A 24,777-nucleotide genomic window follows, 5' to 3' on the forward strand; every position below is an offset into this window, starting at 1 on the left:
ATATTCCTGTCTCTCCCTATTGCATGTTTGTTTCCTTTCTTCGAGTCAGATCAGCAGGAGCTGTATATCCAGCGATCGTATATTTATCACCTATATTGTAGATCATGTAAACCGGATAACCCTTTAAGCAGGACCTGTCACTTTTCATAAAAAAGTCATTTTTTTCCGCCAGGCATAAATGCCGCTGTTCTCCTGAATCCGACGATGTTTCTCTTCTGTTTCTACGCCTCTCCATTCTTGAGATATGGCCTCCGCTTCTCTGTATATAAATCTAGTCTTGTTAGCCAAGTGGGCGTGGTCCTCACTCTTCTCTACAGGTGTCTTGATGAGTATGACGCCTTCTTGGCTAACAAGACTAGATTTATATACAGGAAAGAAGGGGTCGTATCTCAGGAATGGAGAGGAGGAGGAAGAAAAGGAAAACATCGCCGGATTCAGGAGAACAGCGACGTTTACACCAGGAAAAAAATTGCAAATCAAAAGATGCTGAATGAAAGGAAACTTTGATGGCTGAACACAAGAACACTTGAGGAAAGAGGGATCCCAGCGCTGTTTGGTCCCATCCATTTCATCTAGTGGTTCTAAAATCGAGCATCGAGGGGGCGCAAAACTTTTTTGAAATAGATGAACAAAACAGCAGCACTAATGGGGGGCCCATTTCGATCTCGGACTCCCCCTGTAGGAGATGTATCCTTGTGTGAGCACTACTTTGTGTATTTAAAGGGAACCTGTCACCCCCAAAATCGATGGTGAGGTAAGCTCACCGTCATCAGGGGCTTCTCTACAGCATTCTGTAATGCTGTAGATAAGCCCCCGATGTATCCTGAAAGAGGAGAAAAAGAGGTTAGATTATACTCACCCAGAGGCGGTCCCGCTCACCCAGGGGCGGTCTGGTCAAATGGGTGTCTCAGGTCCGCTCCGGCGCCTCCTATCTTCATTCCATGACGTCCTCTTCTGGTCTTCACGCTGTGGCTCCGACGTACTTTATCTGCCCTGCTGAGGGCAGAGCAAAGTACTGCAGTGCGCAGGCGCCGGGCCTCTCTGACCTTTCCCGGCGCCTGCGCACTGCAGTACTTTGCTCTGCAGATAAAGTACGTCGGAGCCGCAGCGTGAAGACCAGAAGAGGACATCATGGAATGAAGATGGGAGGCGCTGTTCCGGACCTGAGACGCCCATCGGATCGGACCGCCCCTGGGTGAGAATAATCTAACCTCTTTTTCTCCTCTTTCAGGTTACATCGGCGGCTTATCTATAGCATTACAGAATGCTGCAGATAAGCCCCTGATGACGGTGGGCTTACCTCACCATCGATTTTGGGGGTGACAGGTTCCCTTTAATGACTTTTCTGTATTTGGGGACAGATCTTTCATTAGATGCAGCGACAGCTGTTCAGAAAAGGTTCCTGGTATTATGGCCGGACGGTCAGTGTCCTGACAATCCATTCCGAGGATGGGCACAATTTTACTGGAGACCATTTTTTGCCCCTACGTTCTCGATATGTGATTCGGCCTCTTGAAGATCTCTATGGGATGGGGGTCCAGATCTCTATGGGGTGGGGGTCCAGATCTCTATGGGATGGGAGTCCAGATCTCTATGGGGTGGGGGTCCAGATCTCTATGGGGTGGGGGTCCAGATCTCTATGGGATGGGGGTGCAGATCTCTATGGGATGGGGGTGCAGATCTCTATGGGATGGGGGTGCAGATCTCTATGGGATGGGGGTGCAGATCTCTATGGGGTGGGGGTCCATATCTCTATAGGGTAGGGGGTGCAGATCTCTATGAGATGGGGGTACAGATCTCTATGGGGTGGGGGTCCAGATGTCTATGGGATGGGGGTCCAGATCTCTATGGGATGGGGGTCCCAATCCCTACGGGGTGGGGGTCCAGATGTCTATGGGGTGGGTGTCCAGATCTCTATGGGCTGGGGTCCAGATCCCTATGGGGTGGGTGTCCAGATCTCTATGGGCTGGGGTCCAGATCCCTATGGGGTGGGGGTCCGGATGTCTATGGGGTGGGGGTCCAGATCTCTATGGGGTGGGGGTCCGGATGTCTATGGGGTGGGGGTCCAGATCTCTATGGGATGGGGGTCCCAATCCCTACGGGGTGGGGGTCCAGATGTCTATGGGGTGGGTGTCCAGATCTCTATGGGCTGGGGTCCAGATCCCTATGGGGTGGGGGTCCGGATGTCTATGGGGTGGGGGTCCAGATCTCTATGGGCTGGGGTCCAGATCCCTATGGGGTGGGGGTCCAGATCTCTATGGGATGGGGGTCCAGATCTCTATGGGATGGGGGTCCAGATCTCTATGGGATGGGGGTGCAGATCTCTATGGGATGGGGGTGCAGATCTCTATGGGATGGGGGTGCAGATCTCTATGGGGTGGGGGTCCATATCTCTATAGGGTAGGGGGTGCAGATCTCTATGAGATGGGGGTACAGATCTCTATGGGGTGGGGGTCCAGATGTCTATGGGATGGGGGTCCAGATCTCTATGGGGTGGGGGTCCGGATGTCTATGGGGTGGGGGTCCAGATCTCTATGGGATGGGGGTCCCAATCCCTACGGGGTGGGGGTCCAGATGTCTATGGGGTGGGTGTCCAGATCTCTATGGGCTGGGGTCCAGATCCCTATGGGGTGGGGGTCCGGATGTCTATGGGATGGGGGTGCAGATCTCTATGGGATGGGGGTGCAGATCTCTATGGGATGGGGGTGCAGATCTCTATGGGGTGGGGGTCCGGATGTCTATGGGGTGGGGGTCCAGATCTCTATAGGGTAGGGGGTGCAGATCTCTATGAGATGGGGGTACAGATCTCTATGGGGTGGGGGTCCAGATGTCTATGGGGTGGGGGTCCGGATGTCTATGGGATGGGGGTGCAGATCTCTATGGGATGGGGGTGCAGATCTCTATGGGATGGGGGTGCAGATCTCTATGGGGTGGGGGTCCATATCTCTATAGGGTAGGGGGTGCAGATCTCTATGAGATGGGGGTACAGATCTCTATGGGGTGGGGGTCCAGATGTCTATGGGATGGGGGTCCAGATCTCTATGGGGTGGGGGTCCGGATGTCTATGGGGTGGGGGTCCAGATCTCTATGGGATGGGGGTCCCAATCCCTACGGGGTGGGAGTCCAGATGTCTATGGGGTGGGTGTCCAGATCTCTATGGGCTGGGGTCCAGATCCCTATGGGGTGGGGGTCCGGATGTCTATGGGGTGGGGGTCCAGATCTCTATGGGGTGGGGGTCCAGATCTCTATGGGGTGGGGGTCCAGATCTCTATGGGGTGGGGGTCCAGATCTCTATGGGATGGGGGTCCAGATCCCTATTGGGTGGGGGTCCAGATGTCTATGGGGTGGGGGTCCAGATCCCTATGGGGTGGGGGTCCAGATCTCTATGGGATGGGGGTCCAGATTTCTATGGGATGGGGGTCCAGATCTCTATGGGATGGGGGTGCAGATCTCTATGGGATGGGGGTGCAGATCTCTATGGGATGGGGGTGCAGATCTCTATGAGGTGGGGGTCCATATCTCTATAGGGTAGGGGGTGCAGATCTCTATGAGATGGGGGTACAGATCTCTATGGGGTGGGGGTCCGGATGTCTATGGGGTGGGGGTCCAGATCTCTATGGGATGGGGGTCCAGATCTCTATGGGATGGGGGTCCAGATCTCTATGGGGTGGGGGTCCAGGATCATGGTTTGGGGTTGGCTTTAATCAGATCAGTAAATTTCTACTTCATGAATAACTCAGGGCTTCTCATGTATAACCCTCATCATCACCTAGAACACAATGCTCACATCCAGTTACTGATTTCCCTGGCGGTGCTTACTCAGTGCTGACGCTGCCATCCGGCCGGGCGACGTCTCTTACTTTGTCTTTTCAGCACTAAATTATTGATTGCTTACATCTCAGAGCCGCAATGATATTGTGGTTTTTATACCTTTTATTCACTGCTGTATTTATTGTATAGTATAAAGCACCATGCACAGACATACTAGGTAACATAACAGCCTGGGCAACTTATTGCCCTTTCTCCGCCTGCCACTATCGGACTCGGACCAGTTTGTCTTCATTGGTGTTATTGATCTGTTATACATGATTGTATTTGTCACTTTTGCAGGTTGGGGGAAGCTAGCCCGCCTAACAAGAGCTCTCACCAGCAGCAGAGGGGTCCTGCAGCAGTTGGCTCCCACCGTCCATAAAGGGGAGAATGTACATAAGCATTCCCGGCTAGCAGAGGTAATGTGCGGCTTGTCACCTATACATAGACATATATTATACCCTTCTCAGTTTGCAGCCGGCTAGAGGACGTGTTTTTGAAATATGCAACATGTCAATTTTTCCAGTGTTTTTGCAGCATTTTTTAACTGAAAGAAAGTAATGAGAAAGTGAAAAAAACTACTGTAGACAAAGCACACATGTAATCATGTAATATGCACTCGAAAAATGCTGCAAAAAAATGGGCTTTTTGAATGCAGCGTTTTTACTACGGAGAGAGCAGGTTTTGACTGCAGAAAAAAATGCAGAAAAAGACACTTCATATGAATATAGCCTTTAATGACTGGGAACTGTCCCAATTTTCATATTCTGTAACTTACCACTTTCTGCAGTGGGTGGCTCCTCTTCATCATCATTCTGCATATTATAAAGGCTGGAACTTTCTGTCACCAGAACATAATGGCTTTCCCGTCCTGAACTGAAAGTCCACCACTTTGTTCTGTCTATATGTCATTTGACAGATCGTAAAGCAGAAGCAGAGCATAAAAGACCAGCCCCCCACTTACTGTAGAGAGAGAAAGACCATCCCCCACTTACTGTAGAGATAAAGACCGGCCCCCACTTACTGTAGAGAGATAAAGACCATCCCCCACTTACTGTAGAGACAAAGACCGTCCCCCACTTACTGTAGAGAGATAAAGACCATCCCCCACTTACTGTAGAGAGATAAAGACTGTCCCCCACTTACTGTAGAGAGATAAAGACCGTCCCCCACTTACTGTAGAGAGATAAAGACCATCCCCCACTTACTGTAGAGAGATAAAGACCGTCCCCCACTTACTGTAGAGAGATAAAGATGGTCCCCAACTTACTGTAGAGAGATAAAGACCGTCCCCCACTTACTATAGAGAGATAAAGACTGTCCCCCACTTACTGTAGAGAGATAAAGACCGTCCCTCACTTACTGTAGAGAGATAAAGACCGGCCCCTACTTACTGTAGAGAGATGAAGACCGTCCCCCACTTACTATAGAGAGATAAAGACCGTCCCTCACTTACTGTAGAGAGATAAAGACCGTCCCCCACTTACTGTAGAGAGATGAAGACCGTCCCCCACTTACTATAGAGAGATAAAGACCGTCCCTCACTTACTGTAGAGAGATAAAGACCGTCCCCCACTTACTGTAGAGAGATGAAGACCGTCCCCCACTTACTATAGAGAGATAAAGACCGTCCCTCACTTACTGTAGAGAGATAAAGACCGTCCCTCACTTACTGTAGAGAGATAAAGACCGGCCCCTACTTACTGTAGAGAGATGAAGACCGTCCCTCACTTACTGTAGAGAGATAAAGACCGTCCCCCACTTACTATAGAGAGATAAAGACCATCCCCCACTTACTGTAGAGAGATAAAGACCGTCCCCCACTTACTGTAGAGAGATAAAGACTGTCCCCCACTTACTGTAGAGAGATAAAGACCGTCCCTCACTTACTGTAGAGAGATAAAGACCGTCCCTCACTTACTGTAGAGAGATAAAGACCGGCCCCTACTTACTGTAGAGAGATGAAGACCGTCCCCCACTTACTGTAGAGAGATAAAGACCGTCCCTCACTTACTGTAGAGAGATAAAGACCGTCCCCCACTTACTATAGAGAGATAAAGACCATCCCCCACTTACTGTAGAGAGATAAAGACCGTCCCCCACTTACTGTAGAGAGATAAAGACCGTCCCCCACTTACAATAGAGAGATAAAGACCATCCCCCACTTACTGTAGAGAGATAAAGACCGTCCCTCACTTACTGTAGAGAGATAAAGATCTTCCTCCACATATTATAAAGCTAGAAACGCCCGACCCACTTACAGTAGAGATATAAAGAACTGCCCCACTTACTGTAGATAAATAAAGACCGTCCCCTACTTAATGTACAGAGAAAAATACCTCCCACCACTTACTATAGAGCTAGAAGCACCCACCCCCACTTACTGTAGAGAGATAAAAACCTGCCCTCACTTACTGTTGAAAGATAACCACTCACCCCATTTACTGTAGAGAGATAAAGAACTGCCCTCACTTACTGTAGAAACATAAAGACTCCCCCCATACTGTAGAATGATAAAGACCTACCCCTACTTACTATAGAGCTAGAAACACCTGCCCCCGCTAACTGTAGAAAGATAAAGACCCGCCCCCGCATACTGTAGAAAGATAAAGACCCGCCCCTGCTTACTGTAGAAAGATAAAGACTCGCCCCCATTTATTTATAAAAGATAAAGGCCTGCCCCTACTTACTGTAAAAAGATATAAACCTGCCCCAGAGAAATAAAGAGACCACCCCCATTTACAGTAGAAATATAAAGATCCAGTTCCTCCTGGAAATGTGTGAATGAACTAACAACTCATTACCATTCACCTTGTCAATAAGACATGTCCCAGTTGTCTCTGGTACTGTCCAATCAGTGCTGATAGTGCAGGGACAAGTCTGTAAGACTAAGCTGTCAATTCTATACATTTCCCAGGGGAATAACAGATTGTCACAATGCTGACTTCTAAAAAAAAAAAAGTGCAATAAAATTATTATTTTACAAAAAATAGAAGTAATTGCAAAAACAGACATCAAACCTCATGAAGCTTTTATGAAAATAAGGCAGTAATTCAGAGGAATGTATATCAGCCCAGATTAATAGAAATGACTATACAAGCGGAAACATTTCAATTTCGTCTGGTATTTTCTGGGGAACGCTCCGCTGGGTGCAGCTCTATGCTCTGGATTTTAATTTAAGGTGAAGCACAGCGTATGACTGTCAGGAGGCAGCAATATAGCTGTACTGGGAGGCTGCGGTAATGGAGGCGACCTCCGCGACCCGGGGATCGGAGCGCTCTTCTCCGCACCGTCTTCACTTGTTCTTCTTTGTTTCACTAGTTTGTGATTACGGTTCATTTGCATTGTGGACAGTGCGGTCTCCAAACACTTCACTGGGTGACTGCACATACGAGCCGCCTTCCGCAATCAAGATAACCGGAGGATTATTAATGGCCCCTCATCCCGGAGACCGTACCAGTCACTATATAATGAATATGGGGGCAGGGAAATACAGAGGGACGCGCAGGCGAGAGGGTGGAGAGGGTTGTTAGTACATGAGATATTTCAGCCCCTGAGATTAATCACTAGCCTGGAGTTGTGGCAGTGATATACAGTATACAGGGTGATACAGAAATATACAAATGCGCCCCCAAAAATAAAAACCCTACAAAACAATGCAAGGCTGGAGGCTTAACCTGCGGAGTTAGGGACCCCATTGGAGCAAATTACCAAAATTATCACCAACAAGTTGCGTATCCGCAATAGAAATACTATAAAAAATAAATTACAAAAGTAATAATACAATAATACTCACCTTATCAATCTACTACTGCTGCAGTCTGTATTCACTATGCTCCAGTGATGATGTGGCATGTTGACTTGTGAGTGACTGCTGCAGCCAATCATCAGCATGATTATCACATTTGGGGACGGACAACTCCTTTATTATAATCTGTTTTAATTATTATATTTTTTACTATTTATTATTTTGTTAGATCTTCTAATATTAATGTGTTCTCATTTATGTTGATGTAATAATTAGACCATCAGTATTTGATTGGAGGGGGGTCAACACCTGCTCTCCACTGCAAATATTTATTACTTAAAGAGGTTGTCCACTACTTTAGCATTGATGACCCCCCACCATACACTTCAGCTGGGGCTGTCTCACCCAATTCTCCCATACACAGGTGCTTGTGTTCTCTATGAAAAAGCCGCTGCCAGACTCCTCCAGCAGAGGCTTATCTCGCCAAGAGCAAAAAGATTGGTGATCAAAAATAGGATATGCCAGATCCTTACCTCCCTCGACATCACCCATTGAGGGAAAGTTGGAAGGCCCCTATTCACATTAGACTTTCAGCCAAGCCCGTTGATATGGGTCCTACATGGCAGATAGTTATAATTTCTACGCTTAGCATCCTGAGCGCCTCTGTCGCTTACTAATGTCATCACATCGCAGGGTCTAGTAAATGCAAGAGGAGCCCAGGATGCCAGTTAAAATATTGCAATATTGAGCACCAGCTGCCATGGAGGTCCGGATTGGATGCTGGACCATGATAGTGCAAATTGAATTGCTCACGGTGACTCAGTGGTTAGCACCACCTTGCAGCGCTGGGGTCCTGGGTTCAAATCCTGCCAAGGACGACATTTGCAAGGAGTTTGTATGTTGTCCCCGTGTTTGCGTGGGTTTCCTCCCAGACTCCAAAGACATACTGATAGGGAATCTAGATTGTGATCCCCACTGGGGACAGTGATAATTATGTCTGTACAGTGCTATGGAATGTGATGGTGCTATATAAGCAAAGCAAAATAATAACAAACCTAAAAGTCACTAACACTTAGTAAACTATACAAGCGTAATTCATTGTATTTGCATATTAGGGGACAGCAAATGGAAAGAGCGTCTCTATCTGGAGCACAAAGAACATTCATGCTTTATACAGACAGCCTATTTCATTCAATGGGAACTGTGTAATGCTTCATTTCACCTCTGGAGGCGCTGCAGGGTACTTGAACACTTGTTGCAAAGTTTGTTTGCTGGATCACTGAAGATCTCAGCAAAGGGGCAATCTGCAATCAGCACATAATCTTTTAGGCTCCCTTCTAGCACAAAAGGACATACAGCAGACAACCGCTTTAATAGAATTTGCTTAGAAAAAGGCGTGAGGGAGTGTTTTTTTATAATGCACGTCTATTATATATTACATCTATTTGTATTATGGTGACACTAGAACTCGCATTTTATCCAGATATAACTTATTACATCCTGCACAGAGTTAATGCCCCCCTGCCCTATAGATTGCCCCATTATATAGATTAATGAGATATTGATGAGATGTTTATTACCTGAAGCCCATTCATTGTTGTACGTGAGCTTTTATAGATCATTATTGAGCCCTCCTAGCCGAGGTCGTTAGTGTGAGATGTGATCGAATGCATGGAGTATGTCATATATCCTATACAGGGGACGCATAATGCTCCTTAGAGATGAGACGAATCAGTGATCTCATATTAGATGAATCAAACGAGCAGAATAAGAATATGTTCAATAGATTAATCATTAATGGGATTTACCGCCAGATATAGAGAATGAATTATAGAATAAATTGCCTTTTATCAAATGGGAATTATGCTATAAACATTAGGGGGAAGTCGGGGTTTTCAGGTATTTTCTCCTCCTGGGAAATCCCAATACGTCATTCTGCGCTAAGAACGTTGTCTTTGACTTACTGTATTTGTAAGGTGATGTAGGGTGAGCTCACACAAAGGCGAGTCGTCATTCATTTTTTTTTTTTTTTTGTCTCGTCTTTCTTTATAGGTTTGCACCAAGTTTTATCTCTAACCTCCTCTTTCGGCCTCTCGCAGCATACTAACTCTTCAACTCATGAAGACGGAAACTCTGTCGACTTGGTCTTCTCGCGGCTTTGCTCAGTGGATGATTTCACAAACTCCCCTCTCCCACTCTCTGACCACAACCTTCTTTCATTCTCTCTCAAGAACTGCCATCCTGCTCAGGCCACCCCCACTTTCCACACTTATAGAAACATACAGGCCATTAACACCTAGAAACTTATGAAGAACTTGCAGTCCTCATTGGCCCCAATCTCCTCCATCTCATGTCCTGATTCTGCACTGAAGCATTACAATGAAACCCTGCAAAGTGCCCTGGATGAAATTGCACCTCCTATACATACAACAACTCAGCACAGACGGCAACAACCGTGGCACACGCTGCAAACACGTTTCCTACAGCGGTGCTCCAGGTGCGCCAAACGTCTGTGGAGAAAATCTAATCTACCCGAAGATTTCATCCATTATAATTTTATGCTTAAAACATACAACACTGCCCTTCACCTCTCCAAACAAATTTTTGGACACCAATATTTCATCACCCTCATCGTCTCACTGTCCAATAACCCTAAACGTCTCTTTGACACTTTTCATTCCCTACTCAACCCAAGAGTGCAGGCCCCAACCATGGATCTCCATACTGATGATCTGGCCAATTATTTCAAAGAAAAAATTGACCATATCCGACAGGAAATTATCTCTCAATCCCCTCATACCATGCACTGTCCTCCCTCCCCCACTGCATCTAGTTCACTCTCTGACTTTGAACCAGTCACAGAAGAAGAAGTAATCAGGCTCCTTGCATCTTCTCACCCGACCACTTGCACCAGTGACCCCATTCCTTCACATCTCCTCCATTCCCTTTTCCCTGCTGTCACCTCTCACCTAACAAAAATATTCAACCTCTCTCTCTCTTCTGGTATCATTCCCTCCTCATTTAAGCATGCCATCATACATCCATTACTTAAAAAACCATCCCTCGACCAAAACTGTGCCTCTAACTATAGACCTGTCTCTAATCTTTCCTTCATCTCCCTTCATCTCTAAACTTCCTCAAACGCCTGGTCCTCTCTCGTTTTATCCACTATGCCTCAAATAACTCTCTTCTCGACCCTCTTCACTCTGCTTTCCGCTGTTTACACTCTACTGAAACTGCCTTCACTAAAGTCTCTAATGACCTACTAACAGCTAAATCTAATGGTCACTGCTCCCTGCTAATTCTCTTGGATCTCTCTGCAGCATTCGACACTGTGGATCATCAGCTCCTCCTCACTATGCTCCGCTCCATCGGCCTCAAGGACACCGTTCTCTCCTGGTTCTCCTCCTATCTCTCCAACCGCTCTTTCACTGTATCTTTTGCTGGTTCCTCCTCCTCTCACCTTCCCCTTACTGTAGCGGTTCCTCAAGGATCAGTCCTAGGCCCCCTCCTCTTCTCTTTGTATACTGCCCCTATTGGACAAACTATCAGTAGATTTGGTTTCCAGTACCATCTCTATGCTGACGACACCCAATTATACACTTCTTCTCCTGTTATCACACCTGCCTTTTTAGAAAACACCAGTGATTGTCTTACCGCTGTCTCTAACATCATGTCCTCCCTCTATCTGAAACTGAACCTGTCAAAAACTGAACTCCTCGTGTTTTCTCCCTCTATTAACCTACCTTTGCCTGACATTGCCATCTCCGTGTGCGGTTCCACCATTACTCCAAAGCAACATGCCCGCTGCCTTGGGGCCATACTTGATTACGAGCTTTCATTCAGCCCCCATATCCGATCACTGGCTCGCTCTTATCTGCATCTCAAAAACATTTCTAGAGTTCACCCTTTTCTTACTTTCGATTCTGCAAAAACTCTTACTGTTTCTCTTATTCATTCTCGTCTGGACTATTGTAACTCTCTACTAATCGGCCTCCCTCTTACCAAACTCTCCCCGCTCCAATCTGTCCTGAATGCTGCAGCCAGTATAATATTCCTCGCCAATCGTTATACCGATGCCTCTACCTTGTGCCAGTCATTACACTGGTTACCCATCCACTCAAGAATCCAGTACAAAACTACTACCCTCATCCACAAAGCACTTCATGGCTCAGCACCACCCTACATCTCCTCCCTGGTCTCAGCCTTCCACTCTTCCCGTGCTCTCCATTCTGCTAATGACCTGAGGTTAGCATCCTCAATAATCAGAACCTCCCACTCCCGTCTCCAAGACTTTACACGTGTTGCGCCAATTCTTTGGAATGCACTACCTAGGTTAATACGATTAATCCCCAATCCTCACAGTTATAAGCGTGCCCTAAAAACGCATTTGTTCAGACTGGCCTACCGCCTCAACGCATTAACCTAACGATCCCTGTGTGGCCCATTCAAAAACCTTAAACCATAATCAGGTTCCTCGCAACATGTTCTCATACGCTTTATGCAGTTAATAGCCCTCTGTGTCTGTACTGTTACATATTTAGGCTGTTTAACTGGTTCATGCAGCTTTACGTGAACACTCGATCATTACACTATGGCTGGTCCGAACAACTAAAGCAATTGTTACATCCACCTCTCGTGTCTCCCCTTTTCCTCATACACTGTAAGCTTGCGAGCAGGGCCCTCACTCATCTTGGTATCTATTTTGATCTGTGTTTATTGTTATGCTGTAATGTCTATTGTCTGTACAAGTCCCCTCTATAATATGTAAAGTGCTGCAGAATATGTTGGCGCTATATAAATAAAATTATTATTATTATTATTATAAGTTCGTCAAAATGGCACTAGATTTTTATGAAATTAGCACAAATTCAAAGATTCTTTATTTGCCATTTTTTACTGAAATGTTGCACAAAATCTGTCTAGTTTTATTTTTTGCGATAATTTGTAGCTTCTTGAAAGCGTTGTTCTCCATTAGGCTATGTTCTCACGCAGCTTTTTTTTCTACTCTCTTTCTGAAATTTCATAGCAGGGGCTGGTATTGTAAAAAAAAAAAAAAAAACAAGCATGTGAACATAGCTTTAAGGTAGTGGAGCACAAAAGAGTAAAAACATTTGCGCCATTTAAAAAAAAAAAGTGTCAAATTATGAATTATCCGAAGCAAGTAACCCATGCCCACATTGTCGAGCAAACCTAAAATGGAATGAGGACTTTAAAAACTAACATACAATTGACACACAAGCCATAATGAGTTTTGCACAAAAATTAAAATGCCTAAAATCCAAACTTATAAAACGTATTCTCTAAAAAACAGGGACAAAAAAGAATATGAATCTGGACCATACTGTTTATTGGACTTGTTTTGACTCTGTCCTCCATGTTTTTTAGGTGTTGCAACTTGGCTCTGAAATTCTTCCGCAATACAAACAAGAAGCCCCGAAGACCCCTCCTCACATCATTCTACATTACTGTGTTTTCAAAACAACCTGGGATTGGGTCATCCTGATATTGACGTTTTACACCGCCATTCTGGTCCCTTACAACGTGTCCTTCAAAACCAAACAGAACAACGTGGCATGGTTGGTGGTGGACAGCATTGTGGATGTGATATTTTTGGTTGACATCGTTCTTAACTTTCATACCACCTTTGTTGGACCTGCCGGGGAGGTGATTTCTGACCCAAAGTTGATACGTATGAACTACTTGAAGACCTGGTTTGTCATCGATCTCTTGTCCTGTTTGCCGTATGATGTCATCAATGCCTTTGAAAATGTGGATGAGGTCAGTAATATTTTACTTTTTTAACTCTTTTATTGGGGTAGGGGAAGTTAAGTCAAAGGGCCTTTATAGCTGTGCAAAACGAATGACTTATCCTCAGGATATTCCACTTGCATCAGACCGGTGGAGGTCCAACTCTCGGCACTCCTGCAATTAGGTGATCGTAGGGAGCAGCAATCCCTCTTGCACCACAGCCACTTCAGTTGTTTCCTCCCAATCTGATATTGATGGTCTATTATACATATTTGAAGTCCTTTAGAACGCAATGGAATATTTTATTTCAATATTGTTAGATTGTTGGGAGTCTGAATATTAACACCCACTCCGATCTAACCCAATTAATTTAACGACTATGTGAAAGTAGATGTGGAGCTTTGTGGCATCTCTCTAATATTTAGTTGTATACCATATAAGTATTTTTTATTTTTTTTTATATCTCATGATAAAAATATGGAGGGTCATTTTACAGCTCCTCAGTTCCCTCATGCTTTGTAAAAAAAAATACTTGGACAGCATCAAGTAAGCATCAGCCTCATCCAGGTCTCGGCGTGGAGAAAGACGTAAATTATCTGGAGAGCCGTCGCCTTTATCCATTAATTCCCCTGCAGACACAACTATAATTTTCCAACAGCCAATTCAGCTAAAGTGCCCAAGATTATTGTGTTCAGCTTCCTCTTTGTAAAATATTTTTCAGGTTGCGGACCGAGTGTATCAGTCACAGCTTGATGAACAGATATTTGTCTTTCCTGTGCTCAGAGGTTGTGTCCGGTTTAATGAGATGTTCACGACGCCGGAGCACTGGGATGTTTTCTTCTTGACTGGTTCTGAAAGATGCAACTTTATCCGAATATCTGACTGGTTCATCACTGTGTATAATGGCTTCAGGGAGGAGGAGAATGGTCGGCAATTAGCTTCTGGCGCACTGATCAGAACGCAAGGAAATAGAGATCGTTTCCTCTAAAGTTCCGAAATAACAGTTGAGTTTTAGGTTCTGTTCGCATTGAATGGTTGCCTTCTGGTGGACATATACATGTGGAGCATTGCCCGATGTATACCTCCGGCAGAGTGATCTGATGTATTTGGCACTGACTACCAGTGTAAAAAAATGTCTTCCGTACGTCTTTCACTTGTAAATGCCTCTGCTTGGAAAAGTGTAGCTGACTGCGCTTTTCTTTACAGTGAAGAAAGTATGCCAACATATACCATCCCAAAAGAGGCCAAAGGACTATTTTTGGTCCTCTGTTGGGTGACGACTGGATCCCTATGGCTATGTGAATGCCAGAACATTTAACGCCTAGTTTTGCCAAATGTTGGGATGAAACGCAATGTGATCGGACCCTTTCACTCGTCATTAATGTAGAACAAAGCTTTTTGCAACTTTCCAACATACTTTTCTCATCACTCTAAGTCACAGATTGGGAGCGTTCTTATTTTCCTCCAGACTCTGCTTTGAGGGCACCAGCTCTCCTTCAGTAGAACGATTGTGTATGGAGTATAACTAGCAATACAACATTGCAAAAAAAAAACTATGCAAGTTAGCTTTCTACAAAAGTTAAAAAAAGCTTTCCTCCAAGTGCCCCCTATTGGATACTTAGTGGCCAATTCCAAAATGTGCCACTTTCTACAAAGGTATTTTCTCTTCTAGACCCCAAACCCCACATAAACCTAATACTTTTCCCAGCTGAGTGTTCGCTACAACTGGGTTCTATCTAGATCAGGGGTGGGCAATTAATTTTATATAATGTATAAGTCCACACAGAGCCTCTATATAATGTATGAGCCCACATGCAGCCCCCTCATATTCATTATGAGCCCCCGAACCGTCCCCTATATACAGTATGAGCCCACACATATCCCCCTATATACAATATTGACATGTACATAATCTCCCTATTTACAGTATGAGCCACCACAGCCCCCCTGTATACAGTATGAGCCCCCACAGCCCCCCTATTTACAGTATGAGCCCACACAGCTTCCCTGTATACACTATGAGCCCCCACAGCCCCCCTATTTACAGTATGAGCCCCACAGCTTCCCTGTATACAGTATGAGCCCCCACAGCCCCCTTATTTACAGTATGAGCCCACACAGCTTCCCTGTATACAGTATGAGCCCCCACAGCCTCCCCATTTACAGTATGAGCCCCCACAGCTTCCCTGTATACAATATGAGCCCCACAGCCCCCCTAGTTACAGTATGAGCCCCCACAGCCTCCCTGTTTACAGTATGAGCCCCACAGCTTCCCTGTATACAGTATGAGCCCCCACAGCCCCCCTATTTACAGTATGAGCCCACACAGCTTCCCTGTATACAGTATGAGCCCCCACAGCCTCCCCATTTACAGTATGAGCCCCCACAGCTTCCCTGTATACAATATGAGCCCCCACAGCCCCCCTAGTTACAGTATGAGCCCCCACAGCCTCCCTATTTACAGTATGAGCCCCCACAGCTTCCCTGTATACAGTATGAGCCCCCACAGCCTCCCTATTTACAGTATGAGCCCCCACAGCCTCCATATTTACAGTATGAGCCCCCACTGCTTCCCTGTATACAGTATGAGCCCCCACAGCCTCCCTATTTACAGTATGAGCCCTCACAGCTTCCCTGTATACAGTATGAGCCCCCACAGCCTCCCCATTTACAGTATGAGCCCCCAAAGCTTCCCTGTATACAGTATGAGCCCCCACAGCCCCCTATTTACAATATGAGCCCCCACAGCCTCCCTATTTACAGTATGAGCCCCCACAGCTTCCCTGTATACAGTATGAGCCCCACAGCTTCCCTGTATACAGTATGAGCCCCTACAGCCTCCCTATTTACAGTATGAGCCCCCACAGCTTCCCTGTATACAGTATGAGCCCTCACAGCCTCCCTATTTACAGTATGAGCCCCCACAGCTTCCCTTTATACAATATGAGCCCCCACAGCCTCCCTATTTACAGTATGAGCCCCCACAGCTTCCCTTTATACAGTATGAGCCCCCACAGCCTCCCTATTTACAGTATGAGCCCCCACAGCTTCCCTGTATACAGTATGAGCCCCCACAGCCTCCCTTTTTACAGTATGATCCCCCACAGCTTCCCTGTATACAGTATGAGCCCCCAAAGCCCCCCTGATATACAATTTGAGCCCTCACATATAGACAAAAAAATATATACTCACCTCGCCCCCGTTCCCCCGGAGCTCTGCTTCGGTCTTTCCTGTGTGCACTGAGGCACCAAAAGAAGACATGATGTAGTGATGTCATTGCATCTGCTGTCTGTCGCACTCGCTGATTAGTGGAAGAAGGAGCTGGCGGCTCTCTCCTCCACCATTGTATTCATCCCTATTGCAGATAGGGGTGGATTTGGAATGCTAGGAAGGGGACAGAAGCAGCATAGTGAGACCCGTGGGCCTTTGCTTTCAGCCCTTTGACTGTCCGTGGGCCGCACTTTGCCCAGGTCTGGTCTAGACAATAGTGTAGGTGAACAGTCAGATCTCAAGGCTGATACCTCGTGTCAGGACAGGAAAGAGATTTGTGTCCTGGATGGAGAAGTAAGGAGCCGCCGTCCATGGTGCTGAAAGCCTCAGTACAGCAAACATTTCACCTTGAGCGGGGAGCGTACGACCTCTTCTACATTCCTGCTTATTTTCTCTATAGGGGGTAGAGAACATTTTCACAGGTACAGCTGACTATAGACTAGCACATTATACCTGTCCGGCTTCTCTGGAGTAGGGGTGGGCGGCTGCGGGTTTTGTGAGATTAGCAGATATTTCTCTTCTAGTTCTGATCTTTATAAATCAGAAGTTTACGGCTCCACTACGACATCTGCAGATTATTTCCAGGCTTCGAAGGAGTCATTTTAGCATTGCCAGCTTTGCAATTGGCGGCGTGTCTGAGGAATCTGGCAGTCTCCTTTTATCCCATTCCTGATCTCTTCGTGTGACTGATGCCCAGATCTGTGCCATACATATTCCATACCGTCCCTCTGCGTTCTCTGATCTTACACGGTAGATAGACTTCTTTTCTTTATCATGGCTTCTGTGAGAATTTGCAGGAAACAAGTTGTAGCGTGTTCTTCTGGTATGGAGCTGCATGCGGGCACCATATGGATCACACCCAGCACTGCCCCTTGTCACCAAGGACTGGAGTCGCATTTCTGTCCGTATGAAATGTCCGCAAAAAATACTACAATTTGCAAATTATTTGGGTTTTGAGCAAAACTGTTGTGGCTTTCTGAAGCTTTTATGCCACTTCTGTAACGCAAAAGCTTTGCTGAATCGTCCCTCTTGTGTTTGTTTCCTCCTTTATGTCATGTCTTTGATCAATTCTTTGGGGTAATTCTACCCAGAATCCTGCACCCATTAGTAAAGGGAATGGAGGCAATCAGAGTTGGGTCCCCTGTCTTTGTAAAGGGAGTTTGTCACCCCCAAAATGCATTTTAAATGGGCTATACAGTGTTGTAGGGGACTTATCTCCTATAACAACCAGTGGGGTAACTTTTCATATGGGGCAAAGGGACTTTTTGGGGCCCGCTTAGTCTCCGGGGTCCAGGTGCGATTACAACCCTTGAACCCATTATAGTTACCATGGTGTGGCCAAGAGTTTGGTGCACTGCTATTCTTCCTCATTTGCATATTGGGCCCCTCCCAGTGCCTCTGATTGACAGTGCTTCCTGGAGCAAGCAGTGTCTGAATGCTGCCAGCGTGTGTGTGTGCAGCTGTGTAGAAACGCTGCTCTTCTGGATGCAAACTTTTGGCCATGCCAAGGTGCACTGAAGCCTCCTCATTTGCATAGGAGTTAAAAATTATTTTCTCAGGGACTGAAAAAGTAACAGGTACAGTGCTAGTGTGGTTGTATAGCGGCTAAGCCCCCTACAACACTGTATAGCCCATTTACAATGCATTTTAGGGGTGGCAGACTCCCTTTTCCCCAATAACTGAGCTCAGTGGCTTGGCCCGAGATGACAGCACAATCCACTGAGCTCACTGATTGGCTGCAGTGCTGTCAACATGAGATCAGTGGTGCAGATAATAACAAACAATGGAACAGCGGCAGAGACTCAGCGCTGGACCTGGGGAGGGTGAGTTTGAAAAAAACAACAACAAATTGCTGCTGGGGGTCGGTGGTTTTATCCATCTGGAAAACTATTTTATGGGCATGGTAGCAGTTACGTTATAGGGACCTTTACTATGGATGCCCATGTTTACAGACTTCATCAATGATGGAAGATAAGAGATAAGAGGGTTTAGCCTTGAAGGGGTGTTACAATCTCTCACAACCCCTAAAAACTGAAAAAAAATTGCAAAAACATATTGTGATCATTTGTGAAAAAAAATGTTAATTTTCAATACCAACGTTTACAGCATGAGACATTTGCTATTATTGCAGTTCTGCAATTTTGGAACTTAAAGGGGTTTTCCGCTACTCAGACAACCCCGCTCCAATCAGCATGTTGGCACTCTGTAAAATAGCAGCACTCGCCATCCTGTAGAAGTGTTGGAAGTCAGAGCTGCGTCTGGCCGACCACTTCCTCTATATATCTGATTTGTCTGAAGGAGAGGAGAGTGAAGCCAGCGCTGATTGGCCATAGGGATTGCATGACGTAATAATGTCATGCGATCCCCGGGTGAGCCAGTGCCTTCGTAAATGGAATGGCGCCGGCACTGGAGGTGAGTATGTGTGGCTATTTTCCTGGAGGCAAACATGCTGATTGACCGCGTAGTGGGCAACCCCTTTAATTGCTTGCTCATCTTCATGCTGAGACTACAATTCCCACAATGCCTGGCTTGCAGTAGCTAACATATAGAAGGCTTCCTTACCAGTGGGTGTACCACGGTGACGGTACATGCATTGTGCATGACTCCTCTTCTAGGACAGGTGCATAACTTGCAGGTCATACACAAGATGTGACATGACCGATGAAGGCCAAGTCTGCAGCGCCACTCGCCTCCTGAGCGGATGTGAGGGGCGCTGTGTAACCCTGGCCTTTAACTTCACTGCTATTTCTTCAACCTAGTTTTATTTTATCCAATATCCCGTTTTGTTGGTAATTTCCAGAAGCTCCTTTCAAGGTAAACTTCCAGTGCCATTGTTGAACTACCAGGTGGAACAGTGCCTCGGAAATTGGGACTGGAAACAATTTTTAGAGTTTTAGGTGTTAGCATTTTTTTAACCTATTAGTAAGATACATTTTCCCTTCTATAATCAAACAGAAACCCCGAAATATGAGTCAGATGACAAGTGACAGTCGCCTTAATGGCTTTTTTTCCTAGTAATTTATTCCTCTGCACCTCGTGGTAAGCGTAGGGTTTTCCTTTGGCGCTTCAGTGTGGATATGACCGGGAGTCGTGCAGCCGCAGTAAGCGTCCTGTCACATCTGATAACATGATATTGTGCTGAACAATAAGACGTGAACAACTAGGCGACATTTCAAAGAGATTTGTCCTTTTGTTCCATACACGACCGTCCTTTCCTTGGAGAAGTCGCACTGCTCATTTCTACTTGATGGGAGCAAAGGAGCCATTGTGAGGTGCCTAATAGGCATTGTTGCATGGGTAACATGTAATAGTAACAGAGTTAGCAAGGCCAAAAAAAGACATTTGTCCATCCAGTTCAGCCAATATTCCGTAAGAATAAATCCCCAGATCTACGTCCTTCTAAAGAACCTAATAACTGTAAGATACAATATTGTTACACTCCAGGAAGACATCCAGGCCTCTCTTGAACCCCTCAACTGAGTTCGCCATCACCACCTCCTCAGGCAAGGAATTCCAGATTCTCACTGCCCTAACAGTAAAGAATCCTCTTCTATGTTAGTGGAAAAACCTTCTCTCCTCCAGACGCAGAGAATGCCCCTTGTGACCGTCACCTTCCTTGGTATAAACAGATCCTCGGAGAGATAATAGTATTGTCCCCTTATATACTTATACATGGTTATTAGATCGCCCCTCAGTCGTCTTTTTTCTAGACTAAATAATCCTAATTTTGTAGTTCCCCCCTCCCCTTTATTAATTTTGTTGCCCTCCTTTGTACTCGCTCTAGTTTCATTGTAACTTTCCTGAGCATCGGTGCCCAAAACTGTACACAGTACTCCATGTGCGGTCTAACCAGGGATTTATACAGAGGCAGTATAATGATCTCATCATGTGTATCCAGACCTCTTTTAACACATCTTTGCAGGTTTACCTGTCATGTTATACCTTGCACCATGCTCTTTTTAAATGGTTTGAACCCTTTAATTAGTAAATGAATACACGGGGATCCTATCGTGAAAAAAACAAAAACATTCTCCCCTACCGGCCTGCCGCTGGTGTCTCCGGCTGCTCTCCTGACTTCCTCTTCCAGTCGTGGTGTTAGGTGACTCCTGCAGTTAGTCATCAGTCACTGATTGGCTGCAGCAGTCACATTCCATCCAAGCTGGAAGAAAGACCATGGAGACTGGCTGCTGGGCTCACCTGACATCCACTAGTGGAAGCAGAAGTCAGGAGACCAGCAGCAGTGCCGATGATCAGTAGAGTATGGAAAGTAAGCATGGTTTTTCTTTTATTTTAGGACAACTGTGGAGCCTTTTTGATGTAGTGACCAACCCCTTTAACCATAACATATAGGGGTTCTGCAAGTTACTATATTAATTTGATCCGGGATGGCAATTTAAAGTTGAAAATAATGTAATTTACAGCCATAACTCTAAGAAAGACGCCAAGGCTTGACTTTCTGCATGGTGCTTGTAGGCTTCTGCGCAGCTACTCGACCATAGAAATCTCTTTCTCATAGCTCTTGACTTAGAGTTCTTATACTGTTGTCACTTCCACCGGCGACCTAGACCTCTGTAGTGAGCGATGCAACAGTGGATCAGCGACTTTTTTGTGGCCCACCCTCTGGCACATGGTGGCTCCATTCTCTTGGATTTAGTGGTCTACGTCTTCACGGCTTGACTCTTTTTACTCCTTGTCACTTCCACTTCACCATGATAAGGATGGGTGTCTACATACCTTTGGCCATGTCATGTACATGATCATTCGACTCATATCCCTTCTCCCCCAATCGAGTCGTGGGCAACTAATCATATAAATGGCCACCATGCAATACAACATTTCCCCCGCATTTGACATCGATGGTAGCTGTAACTCCAATCTGAAAAGGTTTCTTTTAACTCTCCCCGAAATCTAAAAAAATCAGAGGTTACCCAGAATTATTCTAAATTTCTAAAATAAGGTTTTTTGTCCTGATGAAGAGGTCCTGCGCTGACCTCGAAACGCAAAGACTTTGTAAACCTGTTAAAATAAAGTTACTAAGGATAATATTCAGTTATTCTAAATTTCTAACATTTTCCAAAAGTCGTAGAGACTAGGAAACTGAGATGAAATCAGAGACTCATTATGATAAAATATGGGCGCGTAAGCATTATTTTATGAATTCGGACTTGTGTATGAAGCCGTCTATTTCTGCTAATGACACATTCAGTAGAACTGTGTGTTTGGGGTTTGTATGACTGTTCCGGGCTGGGAAATGCTTCTGGGGGAGGACACCTCCGCACATACAATCCAGAGACCGAAAGGCCATGACCTTGACTATGACTAATTGGCAATGACCTTGACTATGACTAATTGGCAATAACCGGGGGGGGGGGGGGGGGGTTGTGGTGTGCAAAAAAGAGCAGTATGGTCCGAGCGCAGGTGATCATTGGGGGGCCCTGTTATAGTTTTTGCATTGGGGCTCGGGAGCATCAAATTAAATGGCCCCTCTCTGGAAGTCCAACACAAAATGGATCTGTAATACAGAAATGTGCATGAGTCCTTATGGGTGCTATCGAAAACTGAGCTAGTAAAGATCCAGTCTTCACAGATGATTTGAATAAAAAATTAATTTATTGATCATAAGAGATAAAATTAAAAACGGATAGATGCAGGATAGAAAGTTACGTATACGGAGATTTCTATGAATATAAGAGAGGTCTGACCTGCTGGAAAAGGCTGCGGTATGGAAGTCAATATTCCGGCTCACAGCCATGGAGTTTCTGCGAATTCCCATATCAAAGAATATTGCACGTCAGTAACAATTAAGCAATGCATAAACAAAATATAAACAATTATTAGTTTTCAAGGACCATTAACCTCAAAATACGTCAAGACGCCCGGTTTCTGTGAGTACACGAGCTTACAGAGAATTGTGAGGATGTCTGCAGGCCTAATTGGTCTCTTTAGCTAAAATTAACAAAGCATGATTTTATCAAGCTGGTATATAACAACTAATGCAACATATCGCCAAATAATAGATTATAAGACCTGCATTATTTTCCTAATCCTTTGTAATGTTAACAATAAATATTTGGCCTTTTTTTTTCTACATTTTTTTAATGACAGATTATTGATCCATTTTTTTCCTATTAGTTTTACCATCTTTATTTCAGCACTTAAAAATTTGCAAAAAGAAAATACAATTTTTTTTTTTAAAATGTAATATTTTTATCATCCTTACCGAATAAACGCTATCTGCAAATTATAAAAATATCGTATGTCCAGGATTTTAGCTGAGTTCCCGGGGCTTCAATGTTCCCAATGATTGATAATGAGATCACATTAAAAAAAAAAAAAGAAAGAAGAACATTTGAAATGATAATATTCATAATCCAAAACCTAAATTCTCTCATTTTCCCCATTGAGTTGAACTCCGGCATTAAATATTCACATTTGTAAAATTTGCTTAATGCGCTAATTCACGGAGCGCAGAAGGCCCTTGACCGCTGCCCCTAGTTAGAGCAAAGTGCCCGTCTGATAGATGATTATTCCAGATAATGATAGGACGTTCATCTATCAGGCCATCTCTTGTGCTTTCCTGCCCGACACCTTCCAGTTAACAGATGTATCAGCGTTCTGCATCGTAATTGTGACACTTAGCTGCCAAATGGGGTGAGAATTGTGCTGACAGGTCTTACTGGTTTGGCATCGGTCACGGAATAATTCTTCATTGTGTTCTTCTTCATTCTGATTGAATGCTCTGTACCTATAGATCTGATACAATGGTATAGTCAACGATTAGAAATCATTTATCTATACAATATTAATATATATCGTGCCGCACAGAGTGTCAGAAAGCCCAACTGCGCCTTCATAGAGTTTATTACTTTCTGTGCCAATCATTGCCCCGAGATTATCATACTGAGCCTACACTGAGCCAAATGTTGTCCAAGAAGAGCAATATCGTGCCAACAATGTGCCAGTCAGGGGCTGGAGTTCATTACTTTGAATATGGCTGCCAGTCTGTTGCATAGTTTGGGTTTCCAGTGCCCAGGTCAAGGCAAGTATTCAACTCTATAAGTGCCCCCTTTAAAACAAATAATGCGCCCTTTAAAAAGTATTAATGCCCCCTTGAAAAGTACTGATGCCCCTTCCAAAAGTGATAAAGCCATGTTTGTGCCACCTCCACGAAAAGAAAATAAAGTTTATACTCACTTAATTCATGTGATTGGGCGGGTCGACCCAGGCGGTGAAATGAAGTAAGTCATTGTGCCGATAACTTTTAGGACTTAGGCTTACAGCAGACTGTAGGACAGAGTCTATCAAATTCAAAACGGCATTCACCTAGAAATCCGAGTCCTCTGGCCAGAAGTCAGGGCATGTCCACTGTCTCGGATCTAATGATGAGTAAGTGCCGTCCTATCCCAGAGCAGCCATCGGATATCTTTCCATGACACTGTCCTCTGCAGGCTGTACCAGGCTGGCAGCACCAGTGGTGTCATTGCCAATACTTGCCTTAATAGAGAACAGTTGGGTCTTCCCAGATCTCAAGACCTTTGAGATCCATTTGGATGAAGGAAGAGGCTCACTGGAGGTTCCAGGAATCTGAGAATGGTGATTCTTCCTAGGCTATCCAGCAGTAGGAGCACAGTGGCTTTTTTCAGGTTTTTATGACATCTGGGTGATAGTATAATGGCAGTCACCTTTGGTTGTCCCACAACTTTCGTAGGCATGATGAAGAAATGGCCTTAACTTGCCAATCAGTGAATAATATACTTGTATCTTATTCTTCCAGGGTATCAGCAGTCTTTTCAGTTCCTTGAAAGTGGTACGGCTTTTACGACTGGGACGTGTGGCGAGGAAACTGGATCATTACATCGAATATGGAGCAGCCGTCTTGGTGTTGTTGGTGTGCGTCTTTGGCCTGGCAGCTCACTGGTTGGCGTGCATCTGGTACAGCATTGGGGATTATGAAGTCATTAATGGAGACACCATTAGAAATGAAAGCTGGCTCTTTCAGTTGGGAATGACCATTGGATCTCCTTATCGGTACAACATATCGGGTTCTGGAAGATGGGAAGGTGGGCCGAGCAAGGATTCTGTCTACATCTCCTCCCTGTATTTTACCATGACCAGCCTCACTAGTGTGGGATTTGGAAATATTGCACCTACTACAGACGGAGAGAAGATCTTTGCTGTGGCCATGATGATGATTGGAT

The 24,777-nt window shown here is 45.2% G+C and overlaps 1 protein-coding gene across 2 annotated transcripts in view; it reads left to right on the top strand.

Annotated features, from left to right (window-relative positions):
• The window catches only part of KCNH1 (potassium voltage-gated channel subfamily H member 1), a 331,289-nt gene that overhangs the window by 55,396 nt on the left and 251,116 nt on the right, over positions 1–24,777 (top strand). For both annotated transcript variants that reach the window (XM_069768558.1, XM_069768556.1), the window contains 3 exons: positions 4,111–4,229; positions 12,947–13,339; positions 24,354–24,777. In XM_069768558.1, coding sequence (XP_069624659.1) covers positions 4,111–4,229; positions 12,947–13,339; positions 24,354–24,777 — 936 coding nt within the window. The remainder of the gene's footprint in view (positions 1–4,110; positions 4,230–12,946; positions 13,340–24,353) is intronic.

This window comes from Ranitomeya imitator, chromosome 5 (assembly GCF_032444005.1).
Source record: "Ranitomeya imitator isolate aRanImi1 chromosome 5, aRanImi1.pri, whole genome shotgun sequence".
Classification (NCBI taxonomy): domain Eukaryota; kingdom Metazoa; phylum Chordata; class Amphibia; order Anura; family Dendrobatidae; genus Ranitomeya; species Ranitomeya imitator.